This window comes from Opisthocomus hoazin, chromosome 5 (assembly GCF_030867145.1).
Source record: "Opisthocomus hoazin isolate bOpiHoa1 chromosome 5, bOpiHoa1.hap1, whole genome shotgun sequence".
NCBI lineage: Eukaryota > Metazoa > Chordata > Aves > Opisthocomiformes > Opisthocomidae > Opisthocomus > Opisthocomus hoazin.
The window spans coordinates 48,953,336-48,975,653 of NC_134418.1; the positions used below are offsets into that span (position 1 = coordinate 48,953,336).

The 22,318-nt window shown below is 38.2% G+C and overlaps 1 protein-coding gene across 3 annotated transcripts; it reads left to right on the forward strand.

Moving 5' to 3' along the window:
* Window positions 1–102: 102 nt before the first annotated feature.
* LOC104333799 (helicase POLQ-like) lies at window positions 103–19,436 on the forward strand. Of its 3 annotated transcripts, XM_075421139.1 has the most exons (18): window positions 103–382; window positions 694–1,423; window positions 1,768–1,946; window positions 2,590–2,790; window positions 3,848–3,920; window positions 4,391–4,488; window positions 5,068–5,166; window positions 5,891–6,036; window positions 6,924–7,163; window positions 8,049–8,190; window positions 8,487–8,591; window positions 9,126–9,345; window positions 10,162–10,319; window positions 11,697–11,795; window positions 12,080–12,253; window positions 12,858–12,971; window positions 15,104–15,238; window positions 17,456–19,436. In XM_075421139.1, the coding sequence occupies exons 1-18, from the start codon at window positions 251–253 to the stop codon at window positions 17,540–17,542; spliced, it is 3,132 nt and encodes a 1,043-aa protein (XP_075277254.1). In that variant the 5' UTR covers window positions 103–250; the 3' UTR covers window positions 17,543–19,436. The 3 variants fall into 3 exon arrangements, with proteins under 3 accessions (XP_075277254.1, XP_075277256.1, XP_075277255.1); XM_075421141.1 differs by lacking the exon at window positions 694–1,423 and having other exon boundaries at window positions 328–382; XM_075421140.1 differs by lacking the exon at window positions 103–382 and having other exon boundaries at window positions 1,018–1,089.
* The last annotated feature ends 2,882 nt before the right edge of the window (window positions 19,437–22,318 follow it).

Here is a 22,318-nt window from a genome sequence, read left to right on the forward strand (position 1 = left end):
ATGCGATTCGCTGGCCAGTGGGGTCGCGGCCCGCGGTACTTGAGGCAGCGGCAGGCGATTGGCTGCTGCCTAGTTATGGCTCCTTTAATTCCGTAGTTCGTTGGTGGAAGTGACGTTCGTAGAGCACTGCTCTCACCAACCGGACGTTTAGCCGGCCCTTGCTGTGGCTTGCCGTGGCCGTCTCAGTACCGCTTCCTCGCAGGCGGAGTCTTGAGGCTGATCCCACCCCCAGGTGTCCGAGAAGGCGGCGATGGCCCTCACGGTGCGGAGGAAGAGCCGCCCCGGCTCTGTCGGCAAGCGGAGCCGGGCACTGGTGCGGCCTGGCGCCGTCTGCTCGCCGGTGGCTCGCAAGAGACCGAGCTCTGCTGGCCAGGAGCCCCCGGTACGGGGCTGGTGGGACGCGGGCGGGCAGGTTGCTAGGACCGGGCACAGAGGCGCGGAGGACTCGGTCTGGGAGGGTGGCTTGGCCCGGCCCGAGCCTGCGTGATGCTAGTGAAGTTTTACTGAGGTAAAGCACGTGTTCCTTTAGCAGTCAAGTTGGGTTGTCCTCACAAACAACATCAGAAAAGCACTTAGCTTTCTTGTTAAGTTGGGGGAGACGTAAATGACTTGCACATGATGTGTATGCTGTACAGGTTGTGCTGGCGGCCTTGGTGTTACTTTGGAGCATTAATACTCATTATGTTTTTACAGCGTAGTAATGATAGTGAAGAAAAGATATTTGGCAACTATGATGGATTTTATGGAAACGATTCTTTGCTAGCTCAAGTTGGTATAGAGCACAAACATCTGCAGGATAAAAATATGGATACTAAAGCACCTGGAGACATCATATGTGGGAGTCTTCAGTCAGGATTTCACCAGAAAAAACAAGATAATTTTTCTTCTTCAGAAAACATGGTGGTTCTTAAAGCTGTCAAAGAGTATGCTTTCCAGATGAATGAAACTGACTCGGTGGATAGCAACCAAGAATCGACTGAATCTATTTTAGATGACTTGCCATCATCACAGCTTTTGTATTTTGAGAAAATGGATGAACTTTCTTCTGGTTCTAGAATATCTCCAGTCTCAGAAAGGAGGAATAAATGTGTGAGTTCTTCCTCAGACAAAATCAGGAGTCCATCATCTTTTTGTCCTGATGCTGAACATGGAAACAAACCTATTGACTCTGACTCTAAATATGACTTATTTAAAACTGAGAGCCTTAAGGATCATATAAAAAGTGCTATGACTGGAAATGCCAAAGCCCAGACTCTGCAGGTCTCTAAGACCAAGCAGCTTAAAGAAGCTGTTTTATCTGAAGAGATTTGTTTTGCTAGGAAAACTATTAAATCTTCTTCTGTTGATATAGGCCCTTTTTATGGATTACCTAGCAAAGTTCAAGATCTATTGAGACAATTTCGAGGGATTGAAATGCTTTATGGTAATGTAATTAATGGTTTGTTGGAAAAAAAAAATTCCTAGTGAAGTGTTGCCCATTTTACCCACTACACTGTAAAGATATTTAACTTAAGGTAATACTTAATCTAAACCAAATTGGAAAGCAGTTGTTTTGTTTACTTAAGTGGTTATTTTAGGTTTTTAGATGAGTGAGAAAGGTTGGTACCACTTATACTTTGGAAGGTTTGCTCACTGAAAGCTTTTAGTGGTTTATTGAAGAAAAACTCTCAAACACTAGGCTTAAAGTATGTTATATGAAATGTAGGCATTTTGATACTGATTAACAGGCCCCTGGGGGTTGCTAATAATTCTTTTTTAATTTTGCAGAATGGCAGCATGATTGCTTAATGTTAGAATCTCTGCAGCAAAGAAAGAATTTAATATACTCATTACCAACCAGTGGTGGAAAAACACTTGTAGCTGAAATAATAATTCTCCAAGAACTACTCTGCAGGCAGAAAGATGTTTTGATGATACTGCCATACGTTGCCATTGTCCAAGAAAAGGTCTGGATACAGTGTTTCTGATACTACTTACCTTTTGTGACACGCCTTGTTACTTGGCTGGTTTTAACACTAATTTTAGCAAAATCCATGATTTTCATAAATATGTGGTGGGAAGTAAATGATTTCTCTCCTAAATGCCGCTCTGAGTGTCAGTAACTTCATAATAAAACAGACTTAAGTTATGCAGTGAAGATGCTGAGTTGTAAAGTGTGCTAAATTTTTGGAATAATAGGTTTTTGTAATGTTATGTATAGTTCTGCAGTCTTAGATCTGTACTGCCCAACTTGCTAAAGAAATTAGTTTTTATTTCAAGACCATATTTTTTTGGTATCATGGAAAAGTTAATTTTAGAGAACAGATGTAACCTAACCTAAGCTCGATAATGTTTGCCAACACATCCGCTTTGCAGTTGGAAAAGGTAGTCAGCTAATATGTTTTCACTAATTCGAACAATTGATTATGGTGTGAGTTGGTGATATGCATGTTGAGTTCTTGAGGCAGCTCTGAAATATAAAGCGAGCAGGAGTTTGTTCGATTGTTCCCCCCCCCATTCTCCGATTGATTTTTTTTTTTTTCTTTTTTTATATCCCCCCCCCCCCCCCGTTCTGCTCTCTTTCTCCTCTCTTTTTTTCCCCTCCTACAGGTTAGGGGTTTATCGAGTTTTGGAATAGAATTGGGTTTCCTGGTTGAAGAATACGCAGGAAGTAAAGGAAGATTTCCACCAATCAAAAGGAGAATAAAAAAGTCCCTTTATATTGCTACTATAGAAAAAGGGCATGCTCTAGTGAACAGCTTAATTGAAACAGAAAGAATTGGTGACCTCGGTCTGGTTGTAGTAGATGAGGTATGCTACAAAATTTACTCAGATTTATAACCTGCAATTTTTAAATATTTATAATATGCAATTATTAGCAAAGAGCAGGTTTTTTATTACTTGGTTTTGCTTTCAGTGTTTATTGTGAAATTACTGCTACTTAAGTAGGTTTTTTTCCCACACTGGTACACAACTCTGTAATATTGGAAGTTATTTTTCTTTAACTGCATTTGTTGCTATATCAGGACAACAGATTCTATACTGAGAGATCCACTGTGTTAGTGGTTGGTGGTGAATTACTTAGTAACTACTTGTCAGTTAGACACCTCTACTGGATTAGAAAAACAGAAATAATTTGAATCATATGGAATATATTTTATGAGTTCCAGAACTGAACTCCTAAATGTGGAACCATGAGACTGTGTCTGTTGTTAATAATGACTAAATGAAACATAAAATAAGTGTTAAGTAATATTTGACTGTGAGAATTGCCTCTTATTCTGCTCTTTAGTGGGGTGGCTGAGTTGTGCTACTAAGGGTTGATTATGGGGTTGAATCACATGTGTAACATCTAACAGGGATGTTTTAATTCATGGAATGCCTCAGTCTGACTGAGCTTGTTTTAACACAGTAGCTTCTAAACAGAAGCCAGCCCAAGAATTCACTTCTACTTTTTCTGATAGTAGCTGGCTGCTAGAAAATTTTTTGTATTAACTTCCGCTGTAAGTGTTGCTTAAAACACAGTTGCTTTAGGCAGGTGAATACAAAGATCTCTCACTGACTGTTTGTTGTCAGGACTTAACAGTGTCAGTTATTGTCTAGTTAAATGGAAAGTGAATCTTGTTGTCTGTGTTTGCTCTTGGGTCTGTTTTTCTGTCATTCTTAAACGTTGTTTCAGTGAGGCTGTACTTCTGGAAGGAGCTTAGCAGTCAAAATTTACCAGAGGGCTATCATGAGGAGGTGTAACAAAGAAATTTGGTAACATGTGTTTAGGACTACATAATTTTTTTTTTTTTTTTTTTTTTTTTTTAGAAATAGTCTTACATGAGTAATATTCTTGCATTTTCTTTTTCCCTTCTGTGCACAGTTGCATATGGTTGGTGAGGGAAGTCGTGGAGCAACACTGGAAATTACTCTTGCAAAAATTCTTTACACTAGTAGTAAGTCATGGTTGCAGTTAATGTTATTAAAATATTGTAGTGGTAGCATCTCTAGAGAGAAGTCATACTCTTTGCTTTCTGGATTTGTGGTGTTCTGGCTGCTTTTGGAAAACGTGGTGTGACTCCATACATTGAAAGTCTTTACTCATTTAAGTGTTAGTTGACCCTGTAGTGATGAGCTGGGTGGGTTTTGAAGCTCTTTTTGATACTACTTCTCTGAGAAATCCTGAGTATGTCTTCCATTTCTTCGTAGGAGTCCCTTAGCCATTGCAATTAAATGCTTCTATAGAGAAGGATGCTTTTTTTACGTTTGTCTTCGGCAATGTTTCTTAGCTATATCCCCCTTCAAATCTGCTACTTTGGCATTTAAAAAGACTAACAATGAAGAAGCAGGCTTATGAATTAAATACTGAGCAAAAGTCTTAAAGTGTGAATATGGCAATAAATTCATCTCAACTTCTGTTTTACAGAAAATACACAAATCATTGGAATGAGTGCAACTTTAAATAATGTTGGAGACCTGCAGAAGTTCCTGCGAGCAGAGTACTATACCAGTGATTTTAGACCGGTCTGTGTACAAGATACCATAAACTAGTAAAGAGGATATTTGGCTTTAAGATCATAGCATATCTGTTTAGTGGCATACTGCAGCTTTTGTGCTTCATTTCACGATGTAATGTATTAGAATGCCTGCTACTGTTTGCAGTTATACCAATGCAATAAATAGCACTGTGCACTTGTAAACGTACAGATGCCAGTACTTTATATGGTTGTGTTAAGCCATTTCTGTCATTTTAACTAAACCAATTTCTAAATTACAACTACAATGATTATTGATTACAGTTCATTTGATATAATTGGAATCTGGACTACCTGTGCATTAATTCTATCATGACAACGGTTCATGAATATTTCATGGGATACAACATTTGCTGTATTCTTTATTATAATTAGACACTCTCAAGGCAAACAATTAAAACAATTTCTTAAAAGATTCTTGAGTTGGAATGTGTGCTTGTGTGCATGCAAGTATGTATATGGAATGTGATGCTTAAAAAAAATTAGCTGTACGTCAGTAATAGCTTACTCTTTAAAGAAGTCTTGGTAATTTAACCAAAGTTTCTGTTTATGGCCTATATCTCCCTAGGTAGAATTAAAGGAATACGTAAAGATACGAGACACCATTTATGCAGTTGACGGCAAAACAGAAAATGACTTTACTTTTTCACGTCTCCTCAATTTCAAGGTAAAACCGAAGTGCTTATACTTTCTTTGAACTATAGCTATGAAGTGTATTATTTTACACTGATTTGTTTACAGAGCTTTTACCAAAGAAATTTCTTAAGCACGATGGTTCATTTGTAATACCTATGCAAAAGAAATGGTAAGCTTTGGGGAGGAAAAAGTCCTTTAAAATACTGAACGTTTAGCTTGATTTTCACTCCTTTACCTCTCTTGAAGGTAGAGGTTTCTTCTGTATTTTGACATGTGAATGGCAGTGGGTTTGAGTGTTCCAGATACCCAACGCTTTATGTTTTGAGGTAGATTTTCCTCAACAGTCGATCACTCTTAGGTGATACTAAAAAAGACATCTTTTTGGTGTTTTTTTTGTCAGCTTATTACTGCCTTCTAGGGATTCATTTCAACCTTTTAAGAAGAAAAATGTGTGTTATGGTGTACTGCCAGCACAAGTAACATCATTATGGTGTCACTAAAGAAAATGGAAGTATTAAGGGAAAAAAGCAAAGCATTTGATTCTTGTATCCATGTATCCCTCAGTTCAAGCTAGATGTGTTAATAAAACTGTTTCAATGAGGGACTGGGAGAAAAGCTTATCCTACATCTTCTTGCAATTATGTTTCATTAAAGCAAATGGGAGTGTTCTAGCAAATGTTGAGAACAGATCTTGAATACTTAGTTTATGACTTAATTTGTAATTTTAAATGTTTGTTATTCTGCGTTTCTGATAGTATTCTAGTAATCTGGAGAAAGCAGATCCTGACCACGTCATTGCACTGGTTACTGAAGTTATTCCTCAATATTCCTGCCTTGTCTTTTGTCCTACTAAAAAGAACTGTGAAAATGTGGCTTCTATGGTGTGCAGGTACCTCAAGAAGTAAGTTTCTGTTGTGATTTTTTAATGATGTATGGAATAATTGGTCAGAACTTAGGATTCATCTTCACTAGTTGGCAAGGGGCTTTTCCTGGTGATCAGAAGCAAATACTTTCAGTATGGAATCATGTAAAGTTGTTGGCCGCATAGCAAACTGCTCAAGGCTCATAAAACAAATGTTTTATCAAAAAAAAATCATATTTTTTAAACTAACTAGTTGAGAAAATGGTTATCGGAGGTCAAGTAATAAAGAAAAAAGGAAAAGCGTACTAAATTAATCTAACCTTGTGTCCCTTTGGCACTGGTTTCTGCGAGCTTAGAAAACAAGCATTTTCTCTCTAGCACGGTATTTGGTCATGTATGTTACTAGTCAGTGGAGTATCTCTGTTCCATACCTACTTTGTGAATGTAAGCTGTAGAATCTAAACCAAGTTTTGTTAATAAAGGAAAGAAAGACAGACATTGGTTTTCATTTAAATGTGATTTGATAAACTGATAATGGTCTAGCAAAGTTTAAGTGGGAAGAAATTACATTAAGCAAAAATGCTCCCTTACTATCAAAATTGAAGCCATTTTTGATGTACCTATAATCTTCACTATGAGCTGATCCTGGCCCTATTTCCTTTCTTCAGTGCACTCTAGCCACACCCAGTCAGTATTTGATCCCTTGTATGCCTCTGCTTACAAACAAGAAGAGAGTTCTATTGCAACTTAATCAGTCTTCTGTGTATTATTATTTTAAAGTTACTGGAAAAAACTGTTTTTCCAACCTAGATATTAGAGGAAGCATAATGAATAGAAATAGACAGTAAGCATGTCTCTTGATTCTCTTTTTTTTCAAGTAATTAGTGATTAGTCAAAGTCTAAAGCGATGCTTTTCCTCCTCCAAGAGAATTTAGAGCTCACAGGGAGAAAGAGAAACAAGATCTCATCAAGAATCTAAAGAATATTGGAAATGGAAGTGTCTGTCCTGTTCTGAAGGAAACAATCCCTTTTGGTATTGCCTATCATCATAGTGGCCTTACAAATGATGAAAGAAAAAGTATAGAGGAAGCATATTCTGCAGGTGTCCTGTGCCTACTTGCTTGCACGGCTACTTTAGCTGCTGGAGTCAACCTGCCAGCTAGAAGGTTGGTAACTGAAACATATTTCATTGCTGCATTGATTTTTGGTTTGTAAAAACTTTGCTTTGAGAAGTTGAAAATATTGGTGCTATTTCAAGTATGTTTCTGCTTTCACTAGCAAATGGGAAGCATAAAGAATTTTGCATTCAACTTGGGTCATGACTACAAAGTTTTTATGTGGGAAATGTGAATCAGCAGCAAGTCCCTCAGAATGCATAGCTGAAGAGCACTAGTCTAAATGGATTAAGAAAGTTTTGATAAATTGAGGAAATGCTTCATTGTTTTAGTAATGTTATCCTGTAGAATAAGGAAGTCATGGTGATTTCTTTAGATACTGTCCTAAGAACAGTGTATAAATTGTAAAATAAATGCTTTCTAAGGAGATATAGTTTGAATATGTTTTAACACAAAAATGTGTTTATATTTTCATGTACAAATGCTGATAATATGGCTGCCGTACTCTCTATGACCAAAGACTGTTTGCTCAGAATCCAGTTTTGTGTGCATGTATGTTGGAATAATGCCTCTGAGGGGAGAAAAAAAATTTAGAGACGAGTGTTGTCTTTCTAGCATAACTGATATATGGTCCATATTGCTTATGTCTGCTTACTTTATGGCTCAGTGATTTTTCACCCTTAAACTCAGGCCTTTGAGTAGACATAGAGACTAGTTGCAGAGGTTCTGCAAAACATAATAAACATAGCTTATCATTCAGTAAATCTTAAATTGTTAAATGCTTTCCTAGTTGATTTAAACATCTGTTCAAACAGGTGCATTTGATTTTTATTAGTTACTAAACAAGGGGCATATATAAAGAATGCATTTGTAAATTTTTATTGCTGCTTTAGTAATTTTAATATAAAGCATAATTTACTGAAGACTTCTTTACAGGGTTATTCTAAGAGCTCCTTATGTTGGTAATGACTTCCTGAAGAAGAACCAGTATAAACAAATGATTGGCAGAGCTGGTCGAGCTGGTTTTGACAGTGCTGGGGAAAGTATTCTCATAGTGCAAGAAAAAGACAAGCATTTGGTAATTTTAACAAAGCTGTTAGTAATTTAAGTTGTTGGATTATGCTGTTGGCTGAACAGGAGTAGCTGAGCTGCCTAGCTTAACTTTTGTTCACTTGTTAATGTTGCAAGTATTTGATTTGCGTAGTAATACCTGTAATCTACCTTTGTGGTTTGTTTTCATATGTGAACTGTAAACTTTCGATGTCTACACTTATTTTCTTTCTAAACTGCATCATGTGTTCTCGGTATGCATTAGTTTTACACTTTTCGAAATAAATACTTTCCCTGAACTAATATATTTCTTGCTCCTTTTAGGTTCAGGATTTAGTTAAGAGTCCTTTGGAGAACTGTTACAGCAATCTTTTGGTGCAGTTGACCAAGGGAATGCAGAGCCTGTTGTTATCTTTGGTTGGACTGAAGGTATCAGTTAACTCTTCTCTGTGAATAACTGAAGTGTTTGGATATGCAAAGAAAATCTTATCAGTTGATTGTACAGAAAAAACGGACTTCTTAGATGGATTTGCTACAAGTTCAGGACACCTTCTAATCAGATAAGAAGTACAAAGATTTGATTAGTCTATTTAACTCACTTATCAAGTAATATGTAACATGACAACTTCCTTATGTGTAGAAGTCAAAATTAGATCTACTTTATGATACGGTACTGTATTAGTAACTTCCATTTCTGATACTTGATTCCAAATACAGATAGAAACAGTGGAAACAAATTAACATGATGTAATAGCTAGAATCACAGAACAGATGGAGAGCAATCCCATCAGATCCATCACAAGCTGTCTTATCATTCTATTCATTGTCCTGTATTTCTACAGAAACGCATTAACAGGATATCAAAGTGCTTCTCTATTCAGTAAATATTTTCATATAGTTTATGATATGTGTTATGTGAAATGACACCTTCAAATATGCTAATCACTTGCAAATCTGATGCAGATAGCTGTTACACATGAAGAAGTCAACGATTTTATGTGCAGTACATTGCTGGGTGTTCAGCAGCAGCACCTGTCTAAAGAGAAGAGCGTCTCAGAGATAATTAAAGATGGGCTAGAAAATCTTATAGAAAAAGGACTTCTAAAAGTAAGACTATCTGAGAAGGACCACAATTCCATATGTATGCTAATGATCACACCGTTGGGTAAAGCTACATATAAAGGTAAGACTTTTTTTTTTTATTTTTATTACAGTCTTTATTTCAACAAGCCTTTTAATCTCAGCCTTAACTCAGTTTGATAGGTTTTCCCATCTTCAGTCTGAAACTGTAATGAAAAATAAGTTGTAGAGACACAGTTTTGGTTACTAAATGATGTGATGGACTGAAAATGGGGATGAGCAAGTAGTGCATGACTGAACATAATGGGAATGAAGTGTAATAACGTTGGTCACAATGGGAGTAAAACCACAACTGTACACCAGCCCCCCCCCCCCCAATTATTTAAAGATTTGATTTAGTGATTGTAATCAAAATGGCTTACACCTCATTTTATAATTGATTGTTATGAACAGGTATTGTGAACGGGGGCATTTCTTGACCTAAAGGGAAGCTTAAGAGGGAAAGGAAGCATGTTAGACCAATTGTAATAGAGAAGAGAGTGTATCAGGAAGTTCTCTTTTCCTGTCATAGTGTAAAGATACGGGCCATGGAAGGCAATTGGAACAGGATGACTCTCTGAAAGATTCTTTCAATCTACAAGATTGTTCCAGGATTTCACTAAAGCCAAGGCAATTCACAGACACTCCAAAACCAAGCACAGAATGGCCATACATGGCAATAGGTGGCTGCCTTTCCTCAATTCTGTTTCACTGCTTGTGTTAGGTTAGAGCAATTATTCAAGTTAGTTATTCTCTTGAATTTAGATGGCATAACAAGTTTTTGTGGAAGATAAAGGAAATATCAATGATGTGTAAAAATCTGTTATACTTAACTCTGTATGCCTTTTAAAAATCGCAATACCGTGTGTGCTTATTATAGGGTCTATAGACTTGGCGTACTGCAATCTTCTTTACAGAGAATTGAAAAAAGGTTTGGAAGGGCTGATTCTTGAGAGCAATCTTCATCTTCTGTATTTGGTAACTCCATATGATGTGACTTCTAACTGTAGCCCAGATTGGATGATATACCTGCGACAGGTGAGAATTTACTAGTAAACATGCATTGGGGCATATAATAATCCTGCTTATTAAACTTTAAAGAAGTTTATACACATAGGAATGTGGTGTAGATAGTGGGGTAACAGTTTGATGAGAAGTTAAGGTACACTATTTCATTTTCAGTCACAGGGCAGAAGTGTTGTCCTGTTTTGCATAAAAACGTAAGTTGAAACATAAGCATGAAACACATCCCTTGAGTTACCAATTCATCTAATACTGACTCTAAACTTGGTGCTAGCCTTGCTATCACCAGAGTATAGTTAGTCTTAAATAAGACTTTCCTATAAGCTGCTTATATGTAACCATGTCATTGTAGTCCTGCAAGAAAACCACAATTAAATTAATCAATTTTATGTTCTGATGCTAGAGAATGTTAAGTCTTAATCTTTGTTTGATAGCTGAGTCTAATGCCTAACTCCAGCCATGATTACAACTATTAGACTGTGACCAATACCTTCCTACATTCTTATGTCAGCCTTAGCAGCACAGCCCTTATGCAGTCTTGCATACTCTGTAAGATCCACCCATAATTCAACTATTCCCTCTTCTGTAATGTGTTGTATACTAGGGGTAGCACTAAAATCTATTTAATTTTGTTAAAATGTGGAATTCAGAGATGGAGTTAGTTACAGGTCATTCAAACAATTAGGCAAAGAAGCTGCAGATATGACTGCGGCTAGTGACCGAGTGCTATATAGGGATATGGAAAAGCATTGTTTCATTTTGAGTGACAGACTTCTGTGTTCTATAATATTAAGAGAACTAAAGATCTGAAAATTCTTTATAAAGATCTCTCCTGTAGTCTGCAGAGCTATTGTTAAGCTTAGAGAATATGTTCTTTTGATCATTATTTGGAGAAGACATTAAATCCAGGAGATCCTTTAAAGTTCATGACATTTCTTGGAAAAAGTATTTGAGCACTTAGAAGTGACATAGTTCTCCAGGGTTTTTAACCTGTTCATCTTGAATCTTAGATATACAAGTAGACGTTTTTACCAAGGGATGATGTGAGAAGCATGGAGCTGTGTGCACCTTGATACTAGAGTAGGCTATACATTTATAAAAACTTCATGTGTATGCAAACCATAAGTTTATCAGCAGAACACAAGTAAATGTATTTCCAAAGCAGTGAAGTCCAAGGTGAAAAAGAATGAAAGCTTGTCATTCACAGAGGAAAAGGAACAGCAAATTGTCTGTCTGCACGTGGTGTCGTTATTATACAAATCTGACGTGAATTATTTTTTTACAGTTAAATAGAGCATATTCACATTGTCTACAGCTCTTTTGATTTGTAACACTTGTAAGTTTTAATGAGTTGTTAATAAATCATCTTAACTGTAGTCAATCTTATTTTAGTTCAACCAGCTAAGTACAGCAGAGCAAAAAGTAGCGGATATTGTGGGAGTACCTGAAAGCTTTATTACAAAAAAGGCTTCTGGTCAAGCCATCAGAAAGGTAGGCTGGAGATTTCTTATACCGAAGGTGACAGCTAAGTCATTGCATTAGATTATTTACAAATTCTATATTATTTTTCTGATAGTGTTTTTTTACTGTTCTACTTATTAAGGTTCTTTTAACCTCATTGATTGGTCTTCTTAATGTTGTTTGATGTCTTTGGATGTAATATAGACATGTTTTAGAGATATGAAGGAGTAGAGAGGAAAAGAATTTCCTTGTAGCACTAACAGAATATCTTGAATGTGATATTGGCTCTGAATTCTAACTTGCTTTCTTCCTAGAATGTGGACAGTGCTGTGGTGAACAGGCTCTACCTGTCGCTTGTCCTTTATAACCTACTGAAAGAGACCAATATATGGAGTGTTTCAGAGAAATTTAATATGTCCCGAGGATATGTGCAAAATCTCCTTAATTCTGCTGCCTCATTCACCTCATGTGTTCTACATTTCTGTGAGGTAGTGTGTTGAATGCATTCCAATTAATTCTTTTGGACTAGTTTTGCAAAATCTGGAGTTTTGTTCTGATGTTAGAACTGAACACAGGTGGTATATTTCACCTTTCCTGTGCAAAACTGCATTTTTTTTCACCTTTCCTGTTCAAAATTATTTTTTTTCCTGTTCAGAAAAGCATGCTTGTACAGTGGTATTTCTTACATTGAAAGGAAGCTTTATGCACTGCGAATGTGAAAATATACAAACTGTACAGAGCATTTATTAGTGTCAGCGCTGCTGGTGAAATAACTGACAGTTTTACCTTTCTCATTGAAATAAGGCCGTCTGGTTGTGGAATGTGTCTCGGGGAAACAGCTGACTTGGCTTGTTCTCTTGTTTTTTTCCTCTGTTGAAATAATGCATTGCTTATCCTTCAGAACTGCCCCAACTTTGGGATGTTCAGCTGAAGAGTGCTGAATACAACTCTGCAATTGGCTGTAATGATAACTAGAAATAATAGTGCTTGCTGTGTCTGAAAGCCAAATATATGCTTGTTGCTGTAGCAATCAGCCATACCCCACGAATATGGAACTTAGGATCTGGTTTTTAGTGATCTTTGTCTCTGCAGGAATTGGAAGAATTCTGGGTTTATAAAGCCTTACTGACAGAACTTACTAAGCGGTTGACATATTGTGTTAAGACAGAACTCATCCCTCTGATGGAGGTAGCAGGGGTTCTAGAGGTTAGTAAACCTGGCTTTGTGAGATTTTTCAATGTAAACTTGTATGCTAAATGTTTCTGTGCCTTTGAAGTATATCTGGAAGAACAAGCTAGTTTTTTTGTGGAGAATTTGGCGTAGTGCAGATATCCCACAACAGTCCTGGAGGCTGTGGAAAGTAGTCTGTTGACGAAATGTGAGCTGGAGCCAGTAATGTTGTTGTTCTGGCTGCTACCACAGCAATAGTGAAAATGCTGTATTTGGACAATAATTTAGCTGTATACTCAGTTGGAAAACAGAGTCCAGGTTTCTTCTGTGGTAAGGATTATTCAGTTCATGGGAGTAAAAAGGAGTAAGAATTTGCATATTTAGTTAAAATAGAAGATCCTTAAAAATATGTGAAGTCCTACTGACAACTTCAGTCTCTCAGTCAAAGACTCCCATTAAAGCAGAAAATCTTCTTGGGCTTCAGTGCAAGATTATAAGTGATCACTGGGCCTCTTTGCAAAATGATCTAACTTGCCTGTCCAACCTGTTGTAGAATCAGTTTGTCAGCAAACCATTGAATTTAGTGGCAGTAAGGTTTTATTCCGAGAAGCTAAACAGTGGTGAAGACTTAGAGCCTAATGGGCTCAAATTTTCTGAACTGGGTGCAAAAGGTACATAGTCTTTTTTTCGTGGCTTACTCCATATGGGAGCATTTCTGCATAAGGGCAAAACCAGCCTGGACAGCATGATTCTGCTGAAGTTGCATTTTAAAGATGGCTCTTCAAAATGATTGCTATCACCAAGGTACTTCTGCACTGGAGTTCAGACTACACTGGTCTATACAGCTGGTATATACTGACAGTAGCAGATACTGTCATATTGAACAGATGTGGTTTGCTTAGATTTCTGTGAGGGAAATGATAACAATCAATCTTTAGGTTACTGTAGTGAAGGAGAAAATTCTTTTCTGCACCCTTATTTGCAGTTTTAAAAGACGCATTTAAAACATGAGACTTATTAGTGGGGAAAAATTCTGGCATCATCGGTCATACTGTGCATGTAACAGCCAAATAGAGCACAGATATTATTTGCTGACAATTAGTGGCTATTTTTGGTGAAATTAATGACACCTGTGTCATATTAATGAACATGCATAGTCCTCAGTTACCATGGAGGAAGGTAAGATATTTGTAAGCCGTTACCTGTGGGATGCTAAAAAAATCCCACATATGCCATCAAATAAATGTCTTTCTATTCCTTGTTGTCTTTAAAAGAGGCGGGGGGGGCGGGACACACATGACACAAAAGGTAATCGACCAAATGTTTGGAGCTGTAAAGCTTGTTCATCAAACGGGTATTATTTCATAAGTCAGGATACTACAGCCTTGGGTATACTAGATTACCCTCCACTACTAGTGTAGAAATGCATTTTAATTTAAACTTTGTCAAGTTCTAGCAGTATTTGTTTTGCAAAAGAAATCTTTGCCCAGAGACACTCTGTTAAGCAGATACTCCTTGGCTACCTCATATAGCCACAGGATCAAACCACGTTAAGAGCAGCCAATAGTGCAGACCCCCTCACGTTGGTGATAATCACATTCCAGGGAATCTCTCCTGTGATGTGTGTGTCTCCTGGATATGTGAGCTCACAGCTATGACTTCGCACAAAACTAGAAAAATATAAAAGATACTCAAAAAAATATTTATAAGCTTGAAACAGGGAAGTATAGTCTTATTCTGGAATTTTGTGAAAGCTTTCTTCTGTGAAAATTTGTGGGGGGGGGAAACCCACACAGATAAAATAGGCCCTCCTTTCACTTAGACACCTCCAAAGAATTGTGAGACAGACATTCCTGTCAGTGACAGAGAGTGCAGAAAACATAACAGAAGAGGATGGCAGAGTCGGTATCATCTAGCCTCAGAGCAAATGATGACAAATGGGTTCCTAAGAGTTGGGTAAGATTGTATGGGGAGTTAAATCTTGGGAGTAAAGCTGTATTTTGGGCGAGTAAAGATTCTTGGTGAGTACTCATATTCTTAGAAAGACAAATCAAAGAGAATTGGATTGATATGCAAAGCTGAAATGTTTGAGGTTGGTGCAGAGACTGGCACTTAATGATAATTCTTATTGCCTGTTATAGTAATCTAATACAATTTTGGTTTTTCAGGCACGAGCAAAACAGCTTTATAATGCAGGGTACAAAACTTCAGCACACTTGGCTAATGCAAATCCAGAAACTCTGGTCAAGATGATTGAGCACTTGTCACGACATCAAGCCAAACAAATTGTTTCATCTGCAAAGGTAAGGTAGAAACAAGTTATAAAAACCTGCTTTGGAACATCAGTATGTCAGAAGTGGATGTTTGAATTACATTTGGAAGTGAAGGATTCAGTATACTAGTAAAGGCATTAGTGGATATTTGTGATCCAAAATCTGCTCTGTATTAAGAATACATTGAAATATTTTCTTGACCATATTGTTTATCCAAGATGGTTAAGAGTAAGGAATTGAGCAATTGCAGACCTTCATGCTCCTGAATGACAGGCAAACTTAAAGTTTTCTTACAACAGTTTATTATATACAGGATAATGGAAAGTTGTGCTCTTTTTCAGAGGGGAACCAAAGGGCAAAAATGTTTGACAGCTTGTGCTGATGAAATGCAGGAGTTACTACCTTGATCTCCATCCTGAGTCATAACTGAAAAGGCTTGATTCTGCAATCCCTCAGGACTTGCCTTACAGAAATTCTAGTGGTAGTTGTGATAAAAGAACAGGATTTTCAGGACTGTAGAAATGGAAACCAACAAGATACTGGGTTAACCTCACCTGTTTGGGTTGCTTTTGTCATGCCCTGCTATTCTTTCCTTTCTAATTGTTTTCCATTTTGCATATGCATTGTGAAAAGGGTCTTCACTTAATATCTGCCTCAAAGGCACGTGTAAATAATCTAAACTGTAACAAACATTGAGTTGTGCCTAAACAAAAAATACAGGAAGTATTTTATTTATCAGGTGATAGTGTTTTCTCTCCTCCATCGCTGTTAATCACCTGCTGTTGCATTGGCTTCATGTTTGATTCTGCTGAAATAGCAAGCTTCTGGTAAACTAAGGAGATGCCTAGAATAAACAAATGGGTGGTTGGTATAAAAATGATACAGTCAATAACAAAGTCTTGTTTTGTATATTCTCATGGAGTAAAAGTACTAACTTTGGGGTTTATGCACCTAAAAGATCATGGCTGTTTAATGTTGTTGCAGGCTGCTTACTGCTTTTTTTGATGCTGTGTGACTAAAAAGAAAGGGATATGTGCAGATTCTTCATCTGTATCAGTGCCAAATACAGCTGTTACGGTCCAGGAAGACCTGAGCTGTAGAGACTTATTATTCCCAGAGTGAGATTAAGACACAAACAAGGTCAAATGCTGCCAATCAAACATTTATTGATTGCTTATTCCAATGAAGGCATGAGGAAACAGCAACAGGAAAGAGAGAAAGACAGGAAACAAAGAAACCTCACAAGCAGTCAGGATAGAGTTGCAAGAGGTAGTCACCACCATGGATCCAGTGGTGTCCCATTGGTCCGTAGTTCCCGTGTGCATCGGTGGTGGGGGTCCCCCTGTTGTTTGGTCACACAGCTTTTTATTAAGTATTTGGGGAGATTGTTCCCTAGGCAATGGCACGTACCCCGCCTTCCCCAAGTCCCATTTTTTCTCAGTCCTGGCTCCAGCAGGTCAGGGAGGCGTTCGGTGTCTAGACACATTCTCCACAAGGACATACTGGTCCTCTAATTCTCTGTGAGGCTGGTTTCAGGTGGTTGTTTAGTTCTTGTCTGGTTTGTATTTAGCTGGCCTGCCAGGAGGTCCTGCAGCAAGCTTTGCAAACAAGCTTTGAGACAATTGTCTTAAGATATGGACTGCGACAGCAGCTTACTCTCGTACTCAGATATTAAGCTGGTGGAATTTCCTCTAACTGGGAGGTTAGAAGAGTGCTTGCATGTGTTAGGCTACACATGTGGGTAGGGGACTGTTATGCTGCGACTGCCAGCAACAAACAGTTCAGGGCAGTAGATAAAACAGTTGCTAACATCAGGGGTCCTGTATGTCTGATGTAAAATGCTGTAGTAAGAGATTTTGTATAAAGCAAGAAATTGGCAGCTTGGCAGGCTCAATTTAGGAATGTTTATTCCAACATGGAATATAAGTGTCTAAGGTTAAAAATGCTTGTTAGCAGTTCTAGTAAAAACTGTTTATGTTCTGTTAAATTTTTTGTATTATGTCATGACAGAACTGAGAAATCCAGCTGTGTACTGTATGAATTTTTGTATTAGTGTTTTTTGAGAGGTGTATAGACTAAACAGTCAAAAATATTGGTCCTTTGAGGCAAAGGTACTGTGGTCCTGTGAGCAGCAGCAAAGGTTTTTTACAGAGAGGATGCAAGTTTGGAAAGAAACATTGTTAACCTGTGTAACAGTTATAGCTAATGCTTGTGTTAGTTCTGTTTTGTTTTGGTTTTTCATTATAGATGTTGCTGAGTGAAAAAACTGAGGCTTTACAAGAAGAAGTTGAAGAACTCTTAAAGGTGCCTACAGATATCCCGGAGACCTACTGACCAACTGTCATAAACAAAAATAATGAATCCAAAAATTGGGATATTTTAAAATTTTTAACTTTCCTGTGTAAAGCTCCTGTAATTATAATAAATATTGAATGTATTTTGTATACCTTGATTTTGAGTTCTGAGTTCAGAATGTTTCTTGGAAATGAAGGTTTTGACTATGAACTGTGGGATTTCTGGAAGAACAGGGACATATTGTGAGCAACCCAGACACTCTGTTATGGACTTGATCGGTTTGTAGCAGCACAGGCTTCAAGCAGCACAGGCCTCAAGGCCGCTCTCAGGCCGGCTGCGGTAAAACAGACGTTTCTCAGGCCGGCTGTGGGAAAGCAGTCATTCTCAGACCAGCTGCGGGTAAACAGTCATTCTATGAATAATGACCAATCATAGTTTGAGTACTGCTTATGTAACCTGGGTGTTTTATTGATAGATGTTTTATGTATAGTGACCAATCATAGCTGAGTGTTGTACCGAGTGTTTTTGTATAGTGACTAATCATAACTGAGTGCTGTCTATATAATCCAGATTCTCTGCTAATAAAGTTGACTGTTATGGATCATATTGGTCGAGTCCTAGAGCCCGCACCGCAACAATGAACCTCTTGAGCAACAGACTAGGATCGAAAGATGTGATCTTAATTCATTCCTGTTTTTAGACATAGCCGTAGGAGTGCTTTGGGGACTGGACTGACTGGCTGGTGTGTACTTCTGCCTAGTGCTTAGGTTCATAGTTGAGTTAAATAATGCCCTTACATTAGATATTCTCTTTAGGACACTTGTGATTGAGTGAACTACTCCAAAATTCCTACCTGCAGGATTCCCTGTGCTCTAGGTGTAGCTAATGGAAGGAGAGAAATAGTTGCAGTTCATAACAAAGAAGTTGTCCCAGAGTTGTGTAAGAAATTGTAAATTATGTTTACGCCTAATTTAAGCCTCGTTAAAAGATGTGAATGTCAAATTCATATTCAGTGTCTGGCAATTCCCCAAGAGAGAATTCTTTCAGGATGTTTTTATAGCAGTCTTCCTGTGGAATTAGTAGTAAAATTAAGGTTTTACGTCTGAAAATTAAGATTTATATGAAAAACGTAGCAGTGCTCACCCTTTGAGGAAAAGCATGAAATCAAAAGGAGCTCTGAGGAGGGGACACAGCTGCAACAGGCATGCGAGGAATCCACTAACACAACAACTCCCTGCAATGTACCATAGAGGACAGAACGGAGTGGAGACTCCGTGGCCCTGCTCCATGATGATAAAGCGGGAAGAAATGGTTCTCTAGAACTGATAAGCAGCTCATCTGGCCCCCTGAGCCAACAGGTTTTCGAAACCTTGCCAAAGTGCTATCCTCTCGTGAACTTTGCTCGTTTTAATATCATTTTAATACCAAAACACACCTACCCGCCTCTGAGGTGCGACCATCCCTCTTCGAGTCTGCGCTCTCCATTTTTCGTAAACTATACCTTTAAACGTGAAGCGAGAGAATTTTACATCAATCATGATAAAAGGTATGTATGACTACAGTCACTCAAACTCCACCTTAAAGATAGAAAGGATATAAAAATAGCCAGGGAAAGGGTGGATTTTCGGAGAAGATAACACCGTAGATTTTCGGAGAAGAAGATCTTTGGAGGAAAAGAAGATAACACCGTGAGCAAGTCAAGGGAAACTCCGCCTCAGACTGCCTCCGACAACCGGGACTGGCCGACGGGCTGAGCCTTGCTTCACCTCCCCTTGGGATGCCTTGGGTGAGACTTCAACTAAGTGCTTTTCTCGGGAATAGTTACTCCCTAATGTTTATAGCCAGGCTGTATTATTTATAATCTTTTCACGCGTTTTATATTTGCACGTGCTTTCTTGCAGACAATCACTATCACTGGCAATTCAAAAAACCTCTATACCTATTGCACAAATAAAACTGCACTGTTTAAGTAGCCAGTTGTCACAGTTTCTCACTGAACACGACCGAATGCGGCCATGCTACTTCATGAGCACAACTGGACTGAAGGTGCAGACTGCTATGAGTGTATCCAGAATCGTGGTAGTTTAATATACATATTAAACGCGACTGGACTGGTAGTGGCAAATTGGACATCAGTCAGAATTTAAACCTAGCCGCACCTAGCCTCTCACTCCGGTGAAGAGCGTTAGAAAGCAAGAGGGTTTATTTTCTGCCAAATTAACGTGACACTTCCAAACAGGAGGTTTACATTTTTTAAAATGCTTTTAAAGTTTCTTGCTTAAATTAGTGAACACTTATAAAGACAAAGGCTTGAAAAACTGATTCTGAGAAGTCACATCAAGTTCTGAGACTTGGTGAGCATGTGTCAGTGACACTAGTGATTCGAAGATCCAGTAATAAACTAACAGAACAATGTATACTGTTAAGCAGGTATTCTTTATTATGGTGGTGGACACATGGGGGACCTTTCCTCTAAACGTGCACGCTAAACACCCTTTCATTTCAGGCTAAATACAATCACAATATGCATATTCATTATATTTCTGAGAAATGCTTGGTATATGTTTCATCTTTCATGCACGTCTGTTAGCATCCCCATGTGGTTGTCAGAGGTCGTCAGATGAAGGCTTGTACTCTTCATCACTTTCTGCGCAAACTCAGTTTTAAGATCACATGTACCATGTTCTTCAAGGTTGCTTTGTTGCAGTCTTATGGCCACTTTGTAGCCTCCCTATCTTCATGGTCCTGTGCATCTGCTCTCCCAAGGCCGAGCTCTCTGGAGTAGAATTATTGAGGAGTCTCTCTTAACCTAGTTATCCCAGTTATTCGACGAGAACCAAGACTGCTTTTGTTTCAATTATTTTATCTAACAACTTAAAGTGATAACTTGTATCTACATTCATCCACTACATTCCTTAGTAGAAACAGGGATTAGTATAATAGTTACATCATTAGATCACTATGCAGAATATAAACTGTAATAATAAAAACTACTAACATCTAGAAAATATTAAAGCTTCTTTGTTATAGTTTCACATTTCTTATGATCACTTCTTATCTCTAGTTAGGGTTTTTAAAGGTATCTGAACCAGATTTCCTTTATGCTTTCCTAGGCTTTATGAGAATAGTTTTGAAGACCTGTGAAACTATAGAGACGGTGTTCTGGATCCCAGGAGGACTTCGCAACCATAGAGATGGGGTTTGGCACTATAGAGACGATGTTCCTGACACTCGGAAGACTTCCGGACCATAGAGACAGGTTCAGCACCGTAGAGACGGTGTCCTGGATCCCCACAGAGACGGTTTGCGGATTTCTTTTGGAACAACTAACAGCTAAATAGAGAAAGTGAACTATGATGTAAAAAGCGACGGCAATAAAGAAAAACTAGAAAAAGTAATTTAAAAATAAAGACAGAAAACAAGAGAGAGTAGAAAATTTAAAAAACCACAGAGACTGGGGAAAGAAAGGGAAAATTTTAAAAAAATAAGGACAGAGAACTGAAACAGAGCTGTAGAAAGAGAAGGTAAAAATGTAAGGGCACTATGGAAAGAGAAGAAACAGTTAAAAGTAAGGACACTGAACAGGATAAAAGCAAACAGAAAATTTTAAAAGCAATGGGGATTAACAAAGCATGGCAAAAATTTAAAAGTAGAGATGGAAAACTAAAAGTCATAGAAACAAAGTTAAAAACCATCAGCTCTAAGGAAAAAAACTTAAGAAAACAGCAAAGGAAATTGGGCATAGAAAGAAGATTTTTTAAATCAGTTTTAAGGGAAAGAAAAAGAAATAAAAATAGGGACAGTAAACTAAAATGGAGAAGTAGGAAGAAAATCTAAATAGCATCACTAAGAAAAAAATAAATAAAAATTAAAGACAGTGAATGGAATAAAAATAGAAAATTTTAGCAGCAAATAGCATCAAGAAAATATGGAAAAAAACCAGCAACTTTGAACTAAAACAGAGAAGTAGAAAATAATTTTAAAAGCAATTGTACTAAAGTGTCCTGGGTTCAGCCAGGACAGGGTTAATTTTTCATCAGAAGCCAGGAGGGAGCACAGCTGACTGAGCTGACCCAACCTGGCCAAACAGAGCAGGGTATTCCATACCATGTGTCGTCATCCTGGGCTCTGGCTGGGTGGAGCTGGGCGGCGGGAAGGCAGTTGCAGCTCGGAAGCGTGCATGGTGGCGGGTGGTGAGAGCGACTCTCTGCGTTCTGCTGTTTTGTTTTCTGTATTCTCCTTATCGGTATCATTGTTGTTACTGTTCCTTTGGTTTGCTGTTCTGTTAAATTGCCCTTGTGCCGACCCACCAGTTTCTGCCTGTTTCTTTCCATTCTCCTCTGCACCTCAGCGGGGGGAGGGGCAGCAGAGCGGCCGCGTGGCCCTTTTGTTGCCGGCGACGACCAAACTATAACATTAAATTTGGCACCCAAGCATGAGGCGGGGATAACGGCAGGGCTAAGAAGAGTGCATTAAAACTATTCTCTAAGATTTTGTTATACACATTTACAGTGTTAAACAGTCGCCGGTAAAAATGTTTCAGTCTTTGATCAGATGGCTGTGGTATGTAAACCCATACCTGCTGTATGTGTTCCCTGTGGTGCTGTTCGTCATCGCTGGGAAAAGGATCAGGATTATGATTTTGCTGTACTGTATGATATGGACTTATGACATGATAACATCACTGTGCTCAGGTGTTATTCTCTCTGAATTTATTAATAATCAAACCCACTCTATGGGGAAAACTGGAGGGGATACCTTCCCCCTCTCTTTCACCCCTCCTGTCTCCTTCAGGCTAGTCCTAACAGCTTTTGA